Source organism: Podarcis filfolensis (assembly GCF_964270895.1).
Source record: "Podarcis filfolensis genome assembly, chromosome: 4".
NCBI classification, from domain to species: domain Eukaryota; kingdom Metazoa; phylum Chordata; class Lepidosauria; order Squamata; family Lacertidae; genus Podarcis; species Podarcis filfolensis.
The window spans coordinates 79,223,015-79,239,143 of NC_139607.1; the positions used below are offsets into that span (position 1 = coordinate 79,223,015).

General features: G+C 45.9%; 1 protein-coding gene across 1 annotated transcript; it reads right to left on the minus strand.

Moving 5' to 3' along the window:
* Positions 1–714: 714 nt before the first annotated feature.
* RASL11A (RAS like family 11 member A) lies at positions 715–5,235 on the minus strand (the record flags this gene model as incomplete). The annotated part of the gene is made up of 4 exons (XM_083612604.1): positions 715–1,699; positions 2,814–2,893; positions 3,650–3,706; positions 4,878–5,235. The coding sequence occupies 4 exons, from the start codon at positions 5,233–5,235 to the stop codon at positions 1,247–1,249; spliced, it is 948 nt and encodes a 315-aa protein (XP_083468730.1). The 3' UTR covers positions 715–1,246.
* Between the last annotated feature and the right edge of the window lie 10,894 nt (positions 5,236–16,129).

A 16,129-nucleotide genomic window follows, 5' to 3' on the forward strand; every position in this document is an offset into this window, starting at 1 on the left:
TTAAGCCTGGCATCTAGAAAGTTGCTTTTGGCATGCCCAGATGGATTTCTGCCATGTGTTCCCCTTTGAACAGCAGGCGCTTTCAGTCATCTTGTGAACCAGTGTTGAAAGGACTTTTCAGAAGCAGTTTACCACACAGTATTAGGTAAGGTAAAGGTAAAGGACCCCTGGGCAGTTAAGTCCAGTCAAAGGCGACTATGGGGTTGTGGCGCTCATTTTGCTTTCAAGCTGAGAGAGCTGGCGTTTGTCCACAGACAGCTTTCCGGGTCATGTGGTTAGCATGACTAAACCGCTTCTGGTGCAACATACACCATGACAGAAACCAGAGCACATAGAAACACTGTTTACCTTCCCACTACAGTGGTACCTATTTATCTACTTGCACTGGTGTGTTTTCAAACTGTGAGGTTGACAGGAGCTGGGACAGAGCAACGGGAGCTCACGGATTCAAACCGCTGACCGTCTGATCAGCAAGCCCAAGAGGCTCAGTGGTTTAGACCACAGCACCACCCGCTCCCGTAGATTCTAATACCTAGACGGTATTAGAGACTGCTATTCAAGAATTTAAATTACCTTCATTTGGCTAGTGGAATTAGTTACATAGTTCTATGCAGCTTGGCCTATATCCGGCCTGATTTCAATATGCTAATATAACAAGGGTTTCTGGAAAATGAAGGGGAGGGGTCCACACATAAAAAAAGTGATATTTAATTATTTTATTTAAATAGTTTTATTTTGCAATTGTATAACTCAGATCCTCGCAGCATTTTACAAAATCAGTTGTAATTCTTTCCCTGTGTTTACATACAGAATGAAACACCAGTCTGTAAGTTCTTTTTTTTTTAAGGGGGGGATTTAAATGTGTATTTGAATAGGCTCGAAGAGCAACCCTAGCCACCATCTGGTAAAATGGAAATACTCTCATTTAAGCCAAGTTCAGACTAACAAAGTTCGACAAACGTGAAATCCAAATACTTTCAAACTTTGCTTGCCCTAAGTTTAAAGAGCAGGTCACTATCAAACAGAGGGATATGCATATTGGCACTGTCTCTTTCACAGTTTCATTCTGTTGCAATCCAGCACTCAGTTGTGGGGTTGCAGAGTCAATTAATACAAAAGTAATGCAAGGAAGCTGCATACTTGCAAATGCACGAACAAACAGAATCAGTACAAAAATAAATTATTCTTATAAATGTATGTTTTATAAAACAGTCTGTTCAGCAGGGGCTGACGTCAAGGTTGGTGCTCACTTGACTTTGTACGATAAAGCCTGTTTGAAACGTCGCTTGAGATCTTGCATGTTAGGTGATTTGGGTCGAGAAATGAGGGACGACCGCCTTTTGTCTCCGCTGCCACAGCTGTGCAACTTACTCACTTCTTTACAAAGATACTGAAATACATCACATACACCTTGGCAGCTATCGCTGGTGGAGATTTCTAGAAACACACTGCCCAGTTCATTGGCCAGCTGCAGGCCATCGCTGGCCGCCACCTGTCTGGAGTGAGCCAAGTCGCCTTTGTTGCCTACGATGACAACAGGGACTTTAGAGTCTGGACGGATCTTCCGGATGTGTTGATAAAGGGGACGGATGGACTGGTAACTACGGTAGTCTGTAATGGAATAGACTAAAACAACACCGTCTGCCCACTTCAGGCACCTGGAGAGTGAATCTAACATCTGTGCAACATCTTCTTGCACCTGGAAAGAAAAAGGGCACATAGACTTAAATAAATGAGATACAAGTGGGAAACTTTTCAACAGCAACTATATCAAATGCCTTTCCAAATAAGAAGAGGTTTGCTTCAAGACGGGCTGGTTGCTTTGGAAAGAGAAATCTGTTGCTGGCACAGCTGTTCCCAACTTGATGTCTGCCAGATGTTTTGGACTACAAATACCATCAGCCTCAGCCAGCGTGGTCAACGGTCGAGGCGGGTGGGAATTGTAGTCCAAAGTGTCTGGAGGGCACCAGGTTGGGGGAGGCTGTCTTAGCCAATAGCCAGTTCACAAGCTCACAAAGGGTACATGACACTGGCGCATGTTAACTGTGCCATGTGTGCTTCTCACGTGTGCAATGGCTGTGTGCAATAGCTTTAGAAACTCATCAGATACCAGCTTGACCACTGATGCTTTTGCATCTGAATCTAGAAGGGATTGCCAAAGGCAATGTGTAGGTCTTCATCCATGGTGGCTTTTGACCCCCAACTAGCAAGATGTGCGACTCTACTGTATAATGCAGAAACAAAGAGCTTCAAAGAACTTTTAGTTTCTGCATGAAACGTAGCATAAGTCACACCACTTTCTAAGCAGCCTACGAGAGCATCATTTCTTAGACTGCAATAATAGGAAGCTGCCTTATGCGGTCAGACTATTGGTGAATCTAGCTTAGTACTGTCTACACTGACTGGCAGCAGTACCTGGAGATGCCAGGAATTGAACCTGGGATCTTCTGCATGCAAAGGAGATACTTTACAACTGCTGAAAAATGCTGGCTTGAATTAAGCCCTCTTGAAAATACAGTGGGTCTTCTGAAATGCCTACAAGTTCCTTGCTGATTGTGGTCACAGACAATTGCCGAGCAATTCCACATTCTATGCAGCAAATCTTTTCCATTTGTTTCCTCCAACCCTTTAACCATTGAACTTCAGTCACAGAATGCCATTTGCATTAATGTGCAGATTGCATCAATGAATGTGAAAGATAGCAGCCTACTCCTATCAATGGGAATTTTCCCAGCAACATTCATATCTACTGATGGAATGAATCAAACCTCAAAAGGCCAACAGAACGGACATATTTATGATTGTTTCCGTACCTCAATACATCCTGGGGTGTCTTGGATTTGCAAGAAAATCTGGTCACCTTCAACGTGAACGAGCCTTGAGTAGAGATTGCCTGGAGAAAGAAAAATGGAAGCTCATTTAAAAACTGTTGCACTTTATTTGGAGGTAGGAGGTATATTATAAGGAAGTAGGGGAACTGATGCTAAACGCATTCTTTCTCCATGGGGGTGCAGTGTAAATAAAAGGAACCGGTGTGGTCAGAGAATTGGGGAGGCTTAGCCAGGCGCCTCACTGGCTGACCAAGAGTCATTCACATTTTCTCAGCCTAATTTACCTTTTTATGATGCTGTGAAGATAAAAACTAACATACACTTTCCTGGGCTCTTTGGCGGAAAGGTGTGATTCTATTCATTTGTTAGTGTTTATTTATTATATCTCTCGCCCTCCAATGAGCTCAAGGTGCTTCATTCCTCTTCCTCATTTTATCCTCACAAGAACCCTGCGAGGGAGGCTAGGCTGACAAATAGTCATTTGCCTAAGGTCATCCAGGAAGCTTCATGGCAGAGTTGAAATCAGAAACTGGATCTCTCCAGTTCTAGTCTTAGACTCAGTCTCACCGCACTAGACCTAGGGTCTGCAAAATTATAAGGTTATATTAAAAAAGAAAACCACAACACTGCTTCTTCCCTGTCCTCAGAAGCACAGGAGAAGGGCTGGATGGTGTTATGGGAAGCATAAACAGATCCATTTCCCAGACTTTCCTGGAACGGAACCATTCCAGAGGAGCAAAACAAGGCTATATGTGCATGGTCCCCACAAGCACCAGACCCAGATTCACAGAGAGATTCTATGAAAGAAAGAGGCTCACCTGTGTTGGGTTCATAGTCTCCAATGAACCTCCTGGTTAGGTAGCGTACAATCATAGCTGGAAAAAAACGAGAGTTGTTGGGTTACTAGCGGTGACAGGTGGCAAAGGAAGACGCATCAAACGACACACATCCCTTTGATAAAAATAGCATTTGCAAAAAAAGGTGGGGGCTGCGATGATGTCCTGCTACAAGCAGCCGCACAAAGCATTCAGCAAAAGGAGTGTGGTCTCCTTAGCTACGACGCCTGCTTGCCAGCGCAGGCATCTCCCGCCTATAACGCAACAGGCGTGTAGAGTCTGCTTCGAAAGCAACTCTCTTCCCTGAATATGTTCGCAGCTTCTTTGTGTCAGGAGAAGATCTGCACGTACATGCCTCCGTCGCTTCAGGAGAGCATTCCCCCAGAAGCCATTCATTCACTCATTCATTCATTCTGGGAGACAAGAGGGCTGAAATGTGGATGGCTTTGGGAACAGAGGTGGCTGTCTTGCAACAAGCCAGGAAAATTATCCTTCCCGCTTACCGGGGGGGGGAGGGGGGAGCGGTCCGCCCCGGGTTTCATCCCTGAGGGGGTGACAAAATGGCACACCACGGGGGACGGCACTTACCACAGGGTAAGGGCCTGCAGCACACCCAAGCTATGCGTCTCTCCTGGGAGTGATGGGCGCTGCACTGCCCAAAACAGCAGTGTGGGGCTTGTACCCGTGAGGCAAACTCCATGGGCAGCTCACCACCCCACCCCCCTGGGTGGATTGCCACGGCACCCCCGTGGGCGGCTCACCCTGCCCCCCCCACTGCCCTGCCCCCACTGCTTACTACTGCCTGCACAAGGGCAGCCAATGCAGATGTTGTGAACTGCAACTCCCATCAGCACGGCTAATGGTCAGGGATGAAGGGGGCTGTAGCTCACAAAATCTGGAGGGCATCGGGGTGCGGGGTGGGGAGAGAGAGTTAGTCCACCAGCATCTGGCAGCTGCCTTATAGGCACATCAAACCAAGGATGCATCTAGCTCCAGAGTGGCCACACTGACCAGGAACTGAGATTCCTGCATTGCAGGGGGTTCGACTCCATGACTCTTGGGGTCCCTTCCACCTCTACAATTCTATGATTACAAGGGTGGGGCACACGGGACATTTCGCATTCAAAACACGCGCCCGCCCGCCCCGCTTCGGCTCCATCCCGCTTTGCAGCAGCCCCTCCGCGGACACGGCGGTGACCTTGGCGCTTACCGCTTTTCCCCACGCTCCCCGTTCCCAGCACAGCCAGCTTCACGTCCTTGACCAGGTAGTCGGAGGGGCACTCCTGGATGGGAGCTAAAAGGTAGTTGTGAGACATGATCGACAGCCGCATGGGGATAGGCTCCCCTTCCTCCTGCGCCCGGCGAGGCGAAGACGAATCCGGAGGGGCGCAGCTAGCGGCGGCGGCGGAGGCGAGGCGACCTTTCCAGAGGGTAGCTGGAGGCGAGGGGAGGAAGGACGGCGAACCAGGCTCCCGGCTCCAGCCTCTGCTCCGGATCGCAGCCGCCGAGCCTTTAAAGCGCGCCGGGCGGCGGGCGGGCGGGAGCTGTCTCCGCCCCTTCGCCTCCATCTATGGGCAGGGAAAGGGCCGGCGCTGCGTGCGCCGAGCTCCGCCCAGCGCAGACAGTGGGAGATGCCCGCGGTTCCAACGCAGGTTCCAGTGGCGCTCCAAGGTTTTCGGCGGCAGCGAAACGAGGGAGCTTTGTGTAGGGACGCGCTTTATTGGAGAGCCGCGGCTGGATTCTGGCTTGCGGTATGGATGGGCGTGAATGAATGGAAGCCCCCCGCTCCGCACGCACCGGGAGTGCCTACGTGAATAAAATGTGGAGAGGTGGGGTTTCCAGTATTTTATTGGAGGGGACCTTGGTCTCTAGGAGTCTGATCCTATGGCACGCACAGACTGCCAAAAGGCAGAGGGTGACCCTGTAAGGCAAAGCCAACAAAAAAGGTAAAGGAAACGCATCTCCAAAAAAAGGAGGATAGAAGATGACCCAGGTTTGTGCAACATTTGCGTTAGCTGATGTAGATAGAATTTAGAAATCATGGCTGCGGTTTAACAAGAAATACAATACATTTCACACTGCAGTTTCGCTGCGGTCAGGTGTGCTGTACACCTGCTCAGTTTTAGTCCAGGTCGGTGCTGACTATTGATGGCCTCTGTTGTCTAAACTGAGGGTCCTTTATCTTTTAACCAGACTGGACAGCCCTTCAAATATAGGACTGCCCTCTGTAAAGCAAGATGCTGGTCACTATGTTAAAATATGGTGCTTCTTTTTACCCCACCCATTTCTACACTTTATTTTTGAATTGATGAATACAAGAGCTTGAATTGGTTTTAAAAATGGGTTAAGAAATGCAAGTGTAGTGCAGTCCTATGCACTACCTCTCATGTGCCTTTGCAAGTTTACTAAGCCTCACTACATCCTATGGATTCAGCTCACCTGGGGCTGCCTCCACCTATGACCTGTTTTGTGTGGAATTGCTATGCTTTGTTCACTTACATTTTATGGGGCATCACGACATCATCAAAGAAGTCTTCAAGCTCCTCCAGACGACACTTTTATTGGGCATGTGTCCTGATTTGTTCACGTGGAACTTAGCTGGAGGTTAGACCATGTCTGGCCTTTACTGAACATTTGGTCTGATTTGCTTGCTGGGCAGGGGGATCTAAGACAATGGGGATTCATCCTGGTTTCACCTTGATTTGCTTGTTCATTGGTTATACATATTTAGAATCACAGAAGCTTAGAAGTGCAGAGTTTGAAGGAACCATGATGGGTTATCTAGACCAACCCCCGTTTTGCTCACCATGGGGCCCAGACCCACAACCCTGAGATTATGAGTTTCATGCTGTACCGACTGAGCTATGCTCATCCCATGCTTCTTAAGAGCATTTCCTTAGCATGACCCCTCCATCTTTTATCAGAAGTTGTTTCCCCCTCCCATTGTATGGCTGTCATGTATCAGGTATGCTTAGGATGATGTACCTGTACACCTCAATGCATCTTCAGTATTATCCTTCCAGTCATGCCGTTTTTAGAAACCTATCCTTTGCGCTTTTTTGCCAATATAAAAATTATTTTAGAAAAGGGCACGTAATTAAATACAGTTGGATTTACATCGCAGGCTGTGTTCCCTGTTCATTGCGCACTCGCCGTGTTTCCAGTGCTGTGTTTTTAAATCCCTGTTATGCATATGTGCCCTGTGCTTTGTTACAAAAGCCTATTGCTTTGATTCGTTGTTTCTCAAACTGGTTTCACACCAATCGGAGTCCTTAAGCTGCTCCTAATTCGTCTTGAGCCATATGTGAACACCTTTGCAAAAGGTGAAGAGAAGAAACGCCAAGGTACACCTGCAAAGGAATAACTGGACGCCTTCCTTTGCTCCAGATGCAACAAAATATGTCTTTCCTGTATCGGTCTGTACAGCCACAGCAGTGTGCTGTAACTCGCCAATGGTTTGTCTCCACCCATGAAGGAACACTCTTCCATTGTCTCCCGAGACAGACGGATGCCAGCCATGTTACCAGTGCCCACTGGTGTGAATACAAACAGAAATGAATGAAGCTGCGCTGACATGAACAGCTAGGGAGGGAAGGAGCCGTGAAACATGCCAGGAAAACAATTTCACTGCACTTGTAAGGGAGCCATGTGAACACACCCTAAGTAATTCTGCACAGGACCCAGCTGCCCCTCTGTGTACAGCTGTCATGGGAAGCAATGTTACCTGCAACATGTGTGAAGTGCGGCTGTCACAAACACACATCATGTTTGTGTCTTTTTACATAATCTGGAAACCATGATCCAATCAGGGCGTCTGGCAGCAGAAGCCTGCTTATAGTAGCTTCTATTGTATGAAAATTAAAATTGCAGCGATTCTGTTTTCATGCCAGTGAAATTATTCTCTCAGAAGAATAGCTGCAGACCACACACAAGAGCAGTTTTCTAGCGCAAAGCAGCCATGAGCTCATAAGTGCAGAAGAAGAAAAAGAGTTTGGATTTGATATCCCACTTTATCACTACCCTAAGGAGTCTCAAAGCGGCTAACATTCTCCTTTCCCTTCTTCCCCCACAACAAACACCCTGTGAGGTGAGTGAGGCTGAGAGACTTCAGAGAAGTGTGACTGGCCCAAGGTCACCCAGCAGCTGCATGTGGAGGAGTGGGGAAGCGAACCCAGTTCACCAGATTACAAGTCCTTCTGGATCAGACCAAAGGCTCATTCGTTGCAACACCCTGCTCTCATATCGACCAGCCATAAATCTGTGGGAAGCCCCGAAGCAGGGCTTGACTAGCGATAGCACTAGTCACTTGCGATACCCAGCCACTGCTATTCAAAGGCATACTGTCAATGATGCAGTGCAGATGCTCTCCGAACCAATTCAGGGATATCAGATGGGTGTGCACAGTTGTTTAAAATATATTTATACAAAGCCTATGTGACAACTGCGTGACAAAACAGATGGGGCGAAAGGATTGGTCTGTAAGGACAGGAGGCGTTCTGTGGAAGAATGCTAAAAAGTTACTAAAACATTTTATTGGGGAGGAAAGGTTCCTATAGCTACCATAGTAGGCATGCATCTGGTGTGGCATAGGATAGGACTGTCTGCTACAGAGCTACAGTTCCCAACAACCTTAGCAAGCTACACTTCCCAGAATTCTTTGGGGTGAAGGAGTCCTGTGCTTGGAATGTGCTTTAAGTGTATTGTGTGGGCCTGCAGCTGCCATGTAGTCGGATGTAGGGTGCTTGGTAAGGGTCTGTTCCTCAGAACCATTTCTTATCCTAAGCGGGAAACGGACTCCTTCAGACCAAAGGAGTTCAGGATGTGAGGGATTTCAAAGCACCGCTTCCAAAGATGCGAGGTGGCAGCCTTTCACCTTTGTTGCGATAAGCGGAGACGCTATATGTACTTTTCCTAACTGCAAAAGTAAAGCTGCTTCACTGAGTGTTACTGAGAGCAGCTATGGGGAGAGCGAGGCGACAGGGATCGGGAGCTGGGAGAACCAGCCCACAGCCCCCTTCCCTCAGCTTACTCCCAGTCCCTGCCCCAAGCACTGTAGAGTTGGAAAGGACTCTTGAGTGTCATTTAGTACAACCCCCTGCAACACAGGAATATTTTGACCAATGTGGGGCTCAAACTCAGGACCTGAGTGGGGGCAGTGGTGGGTGAGAGGACCATGGGGTACACAAGCTAAAAATGACCCAATCCACATGGTCATTAATGATCAAAGCCAGTGCTTCCCAAACTTGGGTCTCTAGCTGTTTTTGGACTACAATTCCCATCATTCCTAGTAAGCAGGGCCAGTGGTCAGTGATGATGGGAATTGTAGTCTGAAAACAACTGGATTGGGGAACACTAGAGAGCTTCACATTGATTGCTTCTAGTTGGGTTGATAGGAACTGTAGTCTAAATACTTCTGGGGATCACAATGTTGGCTCCCCTGGCATATCTAGCTAGACTTGTGTGATTTTACTGAGAAGAGTTTAAACTATACCAGCCTCCGGGACAAGCTTTTGTTATTCTCCTCTTCCAGATCTCTGGTACCAGATTTATCTCTGGTAACAGTGTTATGTGCGTTTGTTGTGTCTCATGTGCCTCTCCGGTTTGCTCATAAACAATGTCATTAAAATTTGAATTTCTCAGTCATGTTGTGAAATGAGTAAAAAAGGAAAGGAAAGAGTGCAATATTGCTTTTGTAACTGCAGTAAACCCACATTGCAAAAAATATTACACTGCACTACTAATCTACTTTTTAAGCTAGCTTTGGAAGGAGCAGTAAAATTGTTGAACATATTTTTCTCCCCTGTGTAAAAATAAAATAAAACTACTGACACACTAAAAGAAATGAGCTCCCGTTTTAGTCCTCTAGAGGGATGCGCTTCAAAGCTGTTTGGCTGAAATCTGTAAGAAAAAGAAACACCCTCACATATAAGAGAGATGAGAGGCACCATTATGTGGAGCCACATGAAACATCGCATCTAATATAGGCGCGTTCTGAGATGGTTTATTAGCTGGCACTCTGAATTGTTCCCTTTCCAGTGTGAATTCAATTTCATGGGTGTGAATGCACCGCTAGCAGACCACAGATACAGGGCATGCCATTGCCAGTTCAGAGTAGTTCCCAAAATGTGGCAAAAGGTTGTGTACTTGGATGATTCAAAAAGGGAACCTGCAAGAAAATGTTGCAGTATGGAGTGCTCCTGCCTAGCATTGGGCCAGACAGTCTTTCACACTCCCTCCTTCCCTTGCCTAAAAATGACCCAATCCACATGGTCAATAATGATCAAAGTGGTTCCTAGAAGCTGTCAGCATGTGACAGCAGCCATATCCCAGGAATGGTTTTGACTGGCTGAACCAGGTGACGGCAGCCAATGGGTCTCAGAACCTCCGTGAGTTAGGGACTTCCCCTGCAATAATTTATATTTATATGCTGCCCATCTGATTGGGTTGCCCCCGCCACTCTAGGCAGCTTCCAACAAATTAAAACACCGTAAGACATCAAACATTAAAAACTTCCTTATCCAGAGCTGCCTTCAGATGTCTTCTAAAAGTCAGATAGTTGTTCATTTCCTTGACATCTGACGGGAGGGTGTTCCACAGGGTGGGCACAATTACCGAGAAGGCCCTCTGTCTGGTTTCTGTAACTTCACTTTTGGCTGTGAGGGAACTGCCAGAAGGCCCTTGGCGCTGGACCTCAGTGTCTGAGCTGGATGATGGGGGTGGACATGTATCCTTCAGGTATATGGGGCCGAAGCCATTTAGGACTTTAGAAGTCAACACCAACACTTTGAATTGTGCTTGGAAATGTACTGGGAGCCAACGTAGGTATTTCAGGACTGGTGTTATGTGGTTCTGGCAGCCGTTCCTAGTCACCAGTCTGGCAACCGCATTCCGGGTTAGTTGTAGTTTCTGAGCCACCTTCAAAGGTAGCCCCATATAGAGCGCATTGCAGTAATCCAAACGGGAGATTATTATTGGAATACTCTTGGGCAAGACAGCTTCTGTAGCTGCCCCACCCCGGAAGTTTCCCACCTCACTGCAGCAGAGGAATTCTGGGTATTCTTGTAAGTGGCTCTGTTGAAGTGTAGGCCTCTAGCAGATGCCCAACTAGGCTGACTTTTGAATCTACCTGTGCTTACCACAGTATGGACTGAAGAATCCAGGAGGGCCACAACACCTTGCATTAGAGCTCTGCAATCTATTGACCCCCCAAAATGCATTTCCTTTAGGAACACAGGAAGTTGCCTTATACTGAACCAGGTGCGTTGGCCCCTCTGCCTCAGTATCGCCACACTGACTGGCAGCAGTTCCCCAGGGTTTCAGGCAGGATCCTCTCTCAGCCCTCCCTGGGGATGCCAGAGATTGAATATGAGGCCTTCTTCTTGCACAACAAATGCTCCGCTACTGAGGTGTGACACTTTCCCAAGCAATGGGAGGTTGACCAGCAAAGGGACAATTAGGAGCCATGCCCCATACGAGAGCAGAGAAGTCTGCTTTCCTTTATACTGCTCATATAAACTTGTTTATTGCACTTGCATGGGGAAAGGTAACAAATATGAATTGAGAGGCTGTTTTTCTGTCTCCTCCTTTCTTCAAGTGGCAACACCTGAGTGCAGGATTTATTGATTCAAGGCTACACACAAAAGCTGGAATATTGCCTATTGTCATTTCCTCGAACAATCTGCTGACAACAGATTCGAAATTACCACCCATCCCTTCTCCTGCATCCTCTTGAGCTGTGCAAATATGGCTCATAGGTGCAGGCTTGAAAACAGATGTGCGTGTTTGTGTTTTCCTTCTCTGCGTACAGCCAGCATCCTCTTGTGCCTGTATTAACTCTTCTCAGTGAGCAGAAAGGAAATACAAGTTGCTGCTTGAAGGGACTAGTAAAGCAAATGGCAAAAGGGTTGAGGCTCCCTGCTTATAGAACCATAGTCATTTTACATTTTGTCAGTTCATTATTATTTAACTTGCTCTGTCTTTTCAATGGTGGATATCCTAAGAAGTGCCCAAATACATAGCTAACAAACAATTTTCCGATGGTTGTAAACTGCTCCCTAGACATTTTCAGTTGAATGGCGGGTATGGAAATGTTTTAAATAAAGTATCAGAATAACCCAATTATCAGCATATGGTTTAAAGCAGCCTTATATTAATGAGCTATTCTGGAAGCTGTGGGTGAACAGGAACTCCATGCAGGCAACTCGAGAGGCTGATGTCTCTCTTGCACCCAGCAAAAAAGTCAAGTCTGCCGGCATAGAAATACATTGGGCTGCTGCTGCTGCAGGGGGAGGGATAAAGGGTAGCCCATTGCACATCACCAAAAAGAGAAAACAGAGCTATCATGTCTAGTTGCCATTGGCCACTGTGAAAATAAGACTGTCTAATCCTCTTTTAAAGCCATTCAAGTGGGCATCCATTATTATTATTATTATTATTATTATTATTATTATTATTATTAAGATTTGTATACCGCCCTTCATCCCAAGATCTTAGGGCTGTTCGCAAGGTAAAAACACAAGGTAAAAACACAAATGGTAAAACAAAATACACCCCCCCCCAACGCATTTAAAAGGCTGCAGGGTGTTAATCAGCCAGTGGCTTGGTTGAGGAGGAATGTTTTCACCCGGTGCCTAAAATATATATAATGAAGGCGCCTGACAAACCTCCCTGGGGAGAGCATTCCACAAACAGGGAGCCGTGGCAGAAAAAGCCTACTCTTGGATTGCCACCCTTCGGACCTCTCGGGGAGGAGACACACAAGGAAGGGCCTCAGGTGAGGAACAGAGTCCAGGTTGGTTTATGTGGGGAGAGGCGGTCCTTGAGGTATTGCAGTCCTGAGCTGTTTACACACAGATTCATAGGTGAGGGGAGAGACTTCATCAGGCAAGGCCTTCTTCCACCTGCCTTGCCCCAGCCTCTGGCCCTAAAAAGGTAAAGGACCCCCGACAGTTAAGTCCAGTCGCGAACGACTCTGGGGTTGTGGCGCTCGTCTCGCTTTACTGGCCGAGAAAGCCAACGTTTCTCCACAGTTTTTCCAGGTCATGTGGCCAGCATGACTAAGCCGCTTCTGGCAAAACCAGAGCAGTGCATGGAAACACTGTTTACCTTCCCACCAGAGCGGTACCTATTTATCTATTTGCACTCTGACGTGCTTTCGAACTGCTAGGTTGGCAGGAGAAGGGACTGAGCAATGGGAGCTCACCCTGTCGTGGGGATTCAAACTGCCGACCTTCCAATCGGCAAGCCCTAGGCTCAGTGGTCCTGGAGGAAGAACTGTGAGGGGAGAGACTTCATCAGGGAAGGCCTTCTTCCACCTGCCTTGCTCCACCCTCTAGCCTCTGCTTCTCAATTTGTACTGTATTATTTTATGCACTGTGGCTTGCCATTGTTTTATTGATTGTAGTTTAGAAATTATTTATTGCAATTGTTAAAGTGAATTTCTGCTAAATTTTTATATGCTGGTATTATTATTCTATACTATTGCTGAATGTTATGTTTTTGATGTAGTTTGCTTAAAGTTATGTTTTATTATCACATTTTTGTATTGGATTAGATTGTTTTAAGGTGTACATTCCTTGTTTCCTCAGCTTGTAAACCACCTTGCGTATTGTAAGATAGATGGTATACAAATTAAAAATGATGAACAATGATGCTAGTTTTAAGTTACTTTATTTTGTCTGCCTTCACTCATTGCCCTGAGTTCCAGTATTATGAGAAAAGGACAGAAGAACCTCCTGGATCAGGCCATTTGCCCTGGTCCAGCATCCTGTTCTCACAGTGGCCAGCTGGAAGCCTGTGGACCCAGCCACAGCAGCACTCTAGCCTCCAGCAACTGGTATTCAGAAGCAATAATGCCTCATCTGAGCTTGGAACGAAGGGGACTTGCTTGCATGTCCTTTAACCCTTTTCACATGTGCAAAATGGAGATCCCACACCTGGGACAGTGGAGAAGCATGTGCTACTCGTAATGTTTTGTAGTGGGCAACTCTGAACCCGACTGAATCACGCTCTCATCAATGTTTCTCCCATAGAATAGTACAGTCACTTTTTCTATTCAGTTCATTTCAACAATGAAACCACATAGCTAAATAGGAAGCTTGTTTTGCCCACCTACATTTTTATTTGATAAAAAGAGAGAAAAACCTTGATAGGTTTCCAGTCAAAAGCTGCTGCTTTTAATAATGTAACCTATTTCTGACTCCCATCTTTTGCTTTCTGCAGCTCTCTGTAAAAGTGCACATTTGTATGGCACTCCTGAAACATACACCACATGGTCTGAAGTGGCTTTGACTCTTTCAATGTATTTTGACCCAACAAGAATGAGCTGGCCAGGTATACGTTGAATGACAGGTGTGGGGGTGAGGATACAGAGCTAAGACTGGATCAGACAGAAGATGGAATAGCAGCAAACAAGGAGGACCGCGGAAGATTCAGAAATGGAAATACTTGAAAAAGGATGCTAATGAAGAGAACATAGGGGGATAAGTCAGAGAAAGAAACTAAGACACAGATCAAGACTTAAATAGTATAAAAAGGTGACATCTTTAGAAGATTGAAAAATGTGCTGCTCCAAAATCTGTTGGTAGAATGTACAGCCAAGGGTAAAGACATGGTGCTTTCTGGCACAACTTGTGCTGAGGATGGATATTATGTTTTTTATGTAGAATGACAGAAAATAACACATAGGAAGCTGCCTTATAGTCAGACCATTGCTCCATCTAGCTCAGATGGAGGTACTTCAGTTCCAGGTAGGAATCTCCCAGCCCTACCTGGACATGACAAGAATTGAATCTGGGACATCCAGCATGTAATCAGATACCCTGTCACTGAGCTACAGACCTTCTAGCCTTAACCTATGATCTGATGGTGGTTTTAAGGGAATCCTTGGTAAAAATTACAAGGACCCCTAAGAATGCATGCTGCAGTTCTTTTTGGAAGGCACCAGATCTGTGTTTTGTCAGCAGAGATCTGATGTCTGACATCACAGTACTCATGGTGTAGAACCCATGAAAAAAACCCATGCAATTTCTAGGATGTTTTACCAGAACCAGCGTTTTCTGTTGACGTACCAGCCCATTCATCCCATTTTTTATCTCCCAGATCACTCTTTTCTCACTATTCCCCACAGATGTGTTTTCTGTAGAAGGAAGCCACGCAGCAGGGTGACAAGGCTAAAATGCAGAATTAATCATATTTAAAGATCGACATGGGTTTATAATCTCACACTAAGTGGATCCCCTAGTGTTGGTGGGGGCAAGAGGCAAATGTAGTGGAAAGGGGGTGGAGGAAGGGAAATAAGGATGCTGTCATCCCTTATCCTGACAATAAAGGACAAAAAACTTCATTGGAGACGGGATTCCTTTTTGAGAGGCTACTCAGTTCAGCAACTTCAGCCCAACTGTAGTTGAATCACCAAGTGATTAAACTGGGCTATGTTGGTGTATTTTGGGAACATCACTCCTGTAGCTACAGAATGCATAATTGTACTAAGCCATCAAGGACAAGAGGAAAGCACAATCAATGTAATGAACAGCACTTAATTTATAAGAACAAAGGGTTTTATTTTTTAGAGTCTGCTAGATGTCAAACTCTCAATTCACACAGGTGATCTACGTGCCATTTTCCCACACACACAGCCACAGAATGGGCGGCTGGAATGTGCTCAACTTTTCCAAAATGGATTTTGTTGACCAAAGTTTGTAAAGATATAGCTTGGCATAGATAACAGAGATAAATAACCCTTACTGATCAAAAGCTGGACTCCCATTTGCATGTACCCTTTATAGACTGAAAAAACACTTGGTTTCTGCTTCATCCCATTAGTGCAAGAGAATAGGTTGATTTCATTAGCATAAGTTGTGTATAAACACACACACACACACACACACACACACACACGCAACAACCATTTTGTGTGCATTTAATTGATGCACAACCACAGACGTATGGGTCCTTTTGGACCCAGAAGAGGGGCAGAAAGGGGGCAGAACAGGTCGGGCTTGTTCATGCTCCGCCGATGCGTGCAGGGGGCCAGGAATGGAACCCACACACAAAACGGTCACTGCATATCTATCTATCTATCTATCTATCTATCTATCTATCTATCACATCCCAGATCGACACACCTAGAACTCTGCTCAAGTTACTAAATTTTATAACCCAAACCAATGCTTTGAGAGACTATGCTAATCAGCTCTAACTAATTATTATTTATGTATTTTTAAACATCCAGCTCACTTAGCTGAAATTAAATCAACAGCATACCCACAAGTAAGAATTTTGGGCCAATTTATAGTGCATTGGGGATTGGACAGCCCTTAGGGGCGAGAAAGAACTTGGCTACCTTTAAGTGATCATTTCTGCCTATAATTTAACTCAACACTCCATTCATGCTAAATAGTTCTTGTCTTTTTACAAGAGCACAGTGCTTGTTAAGAATAATTTGACCACACCAACACAAAC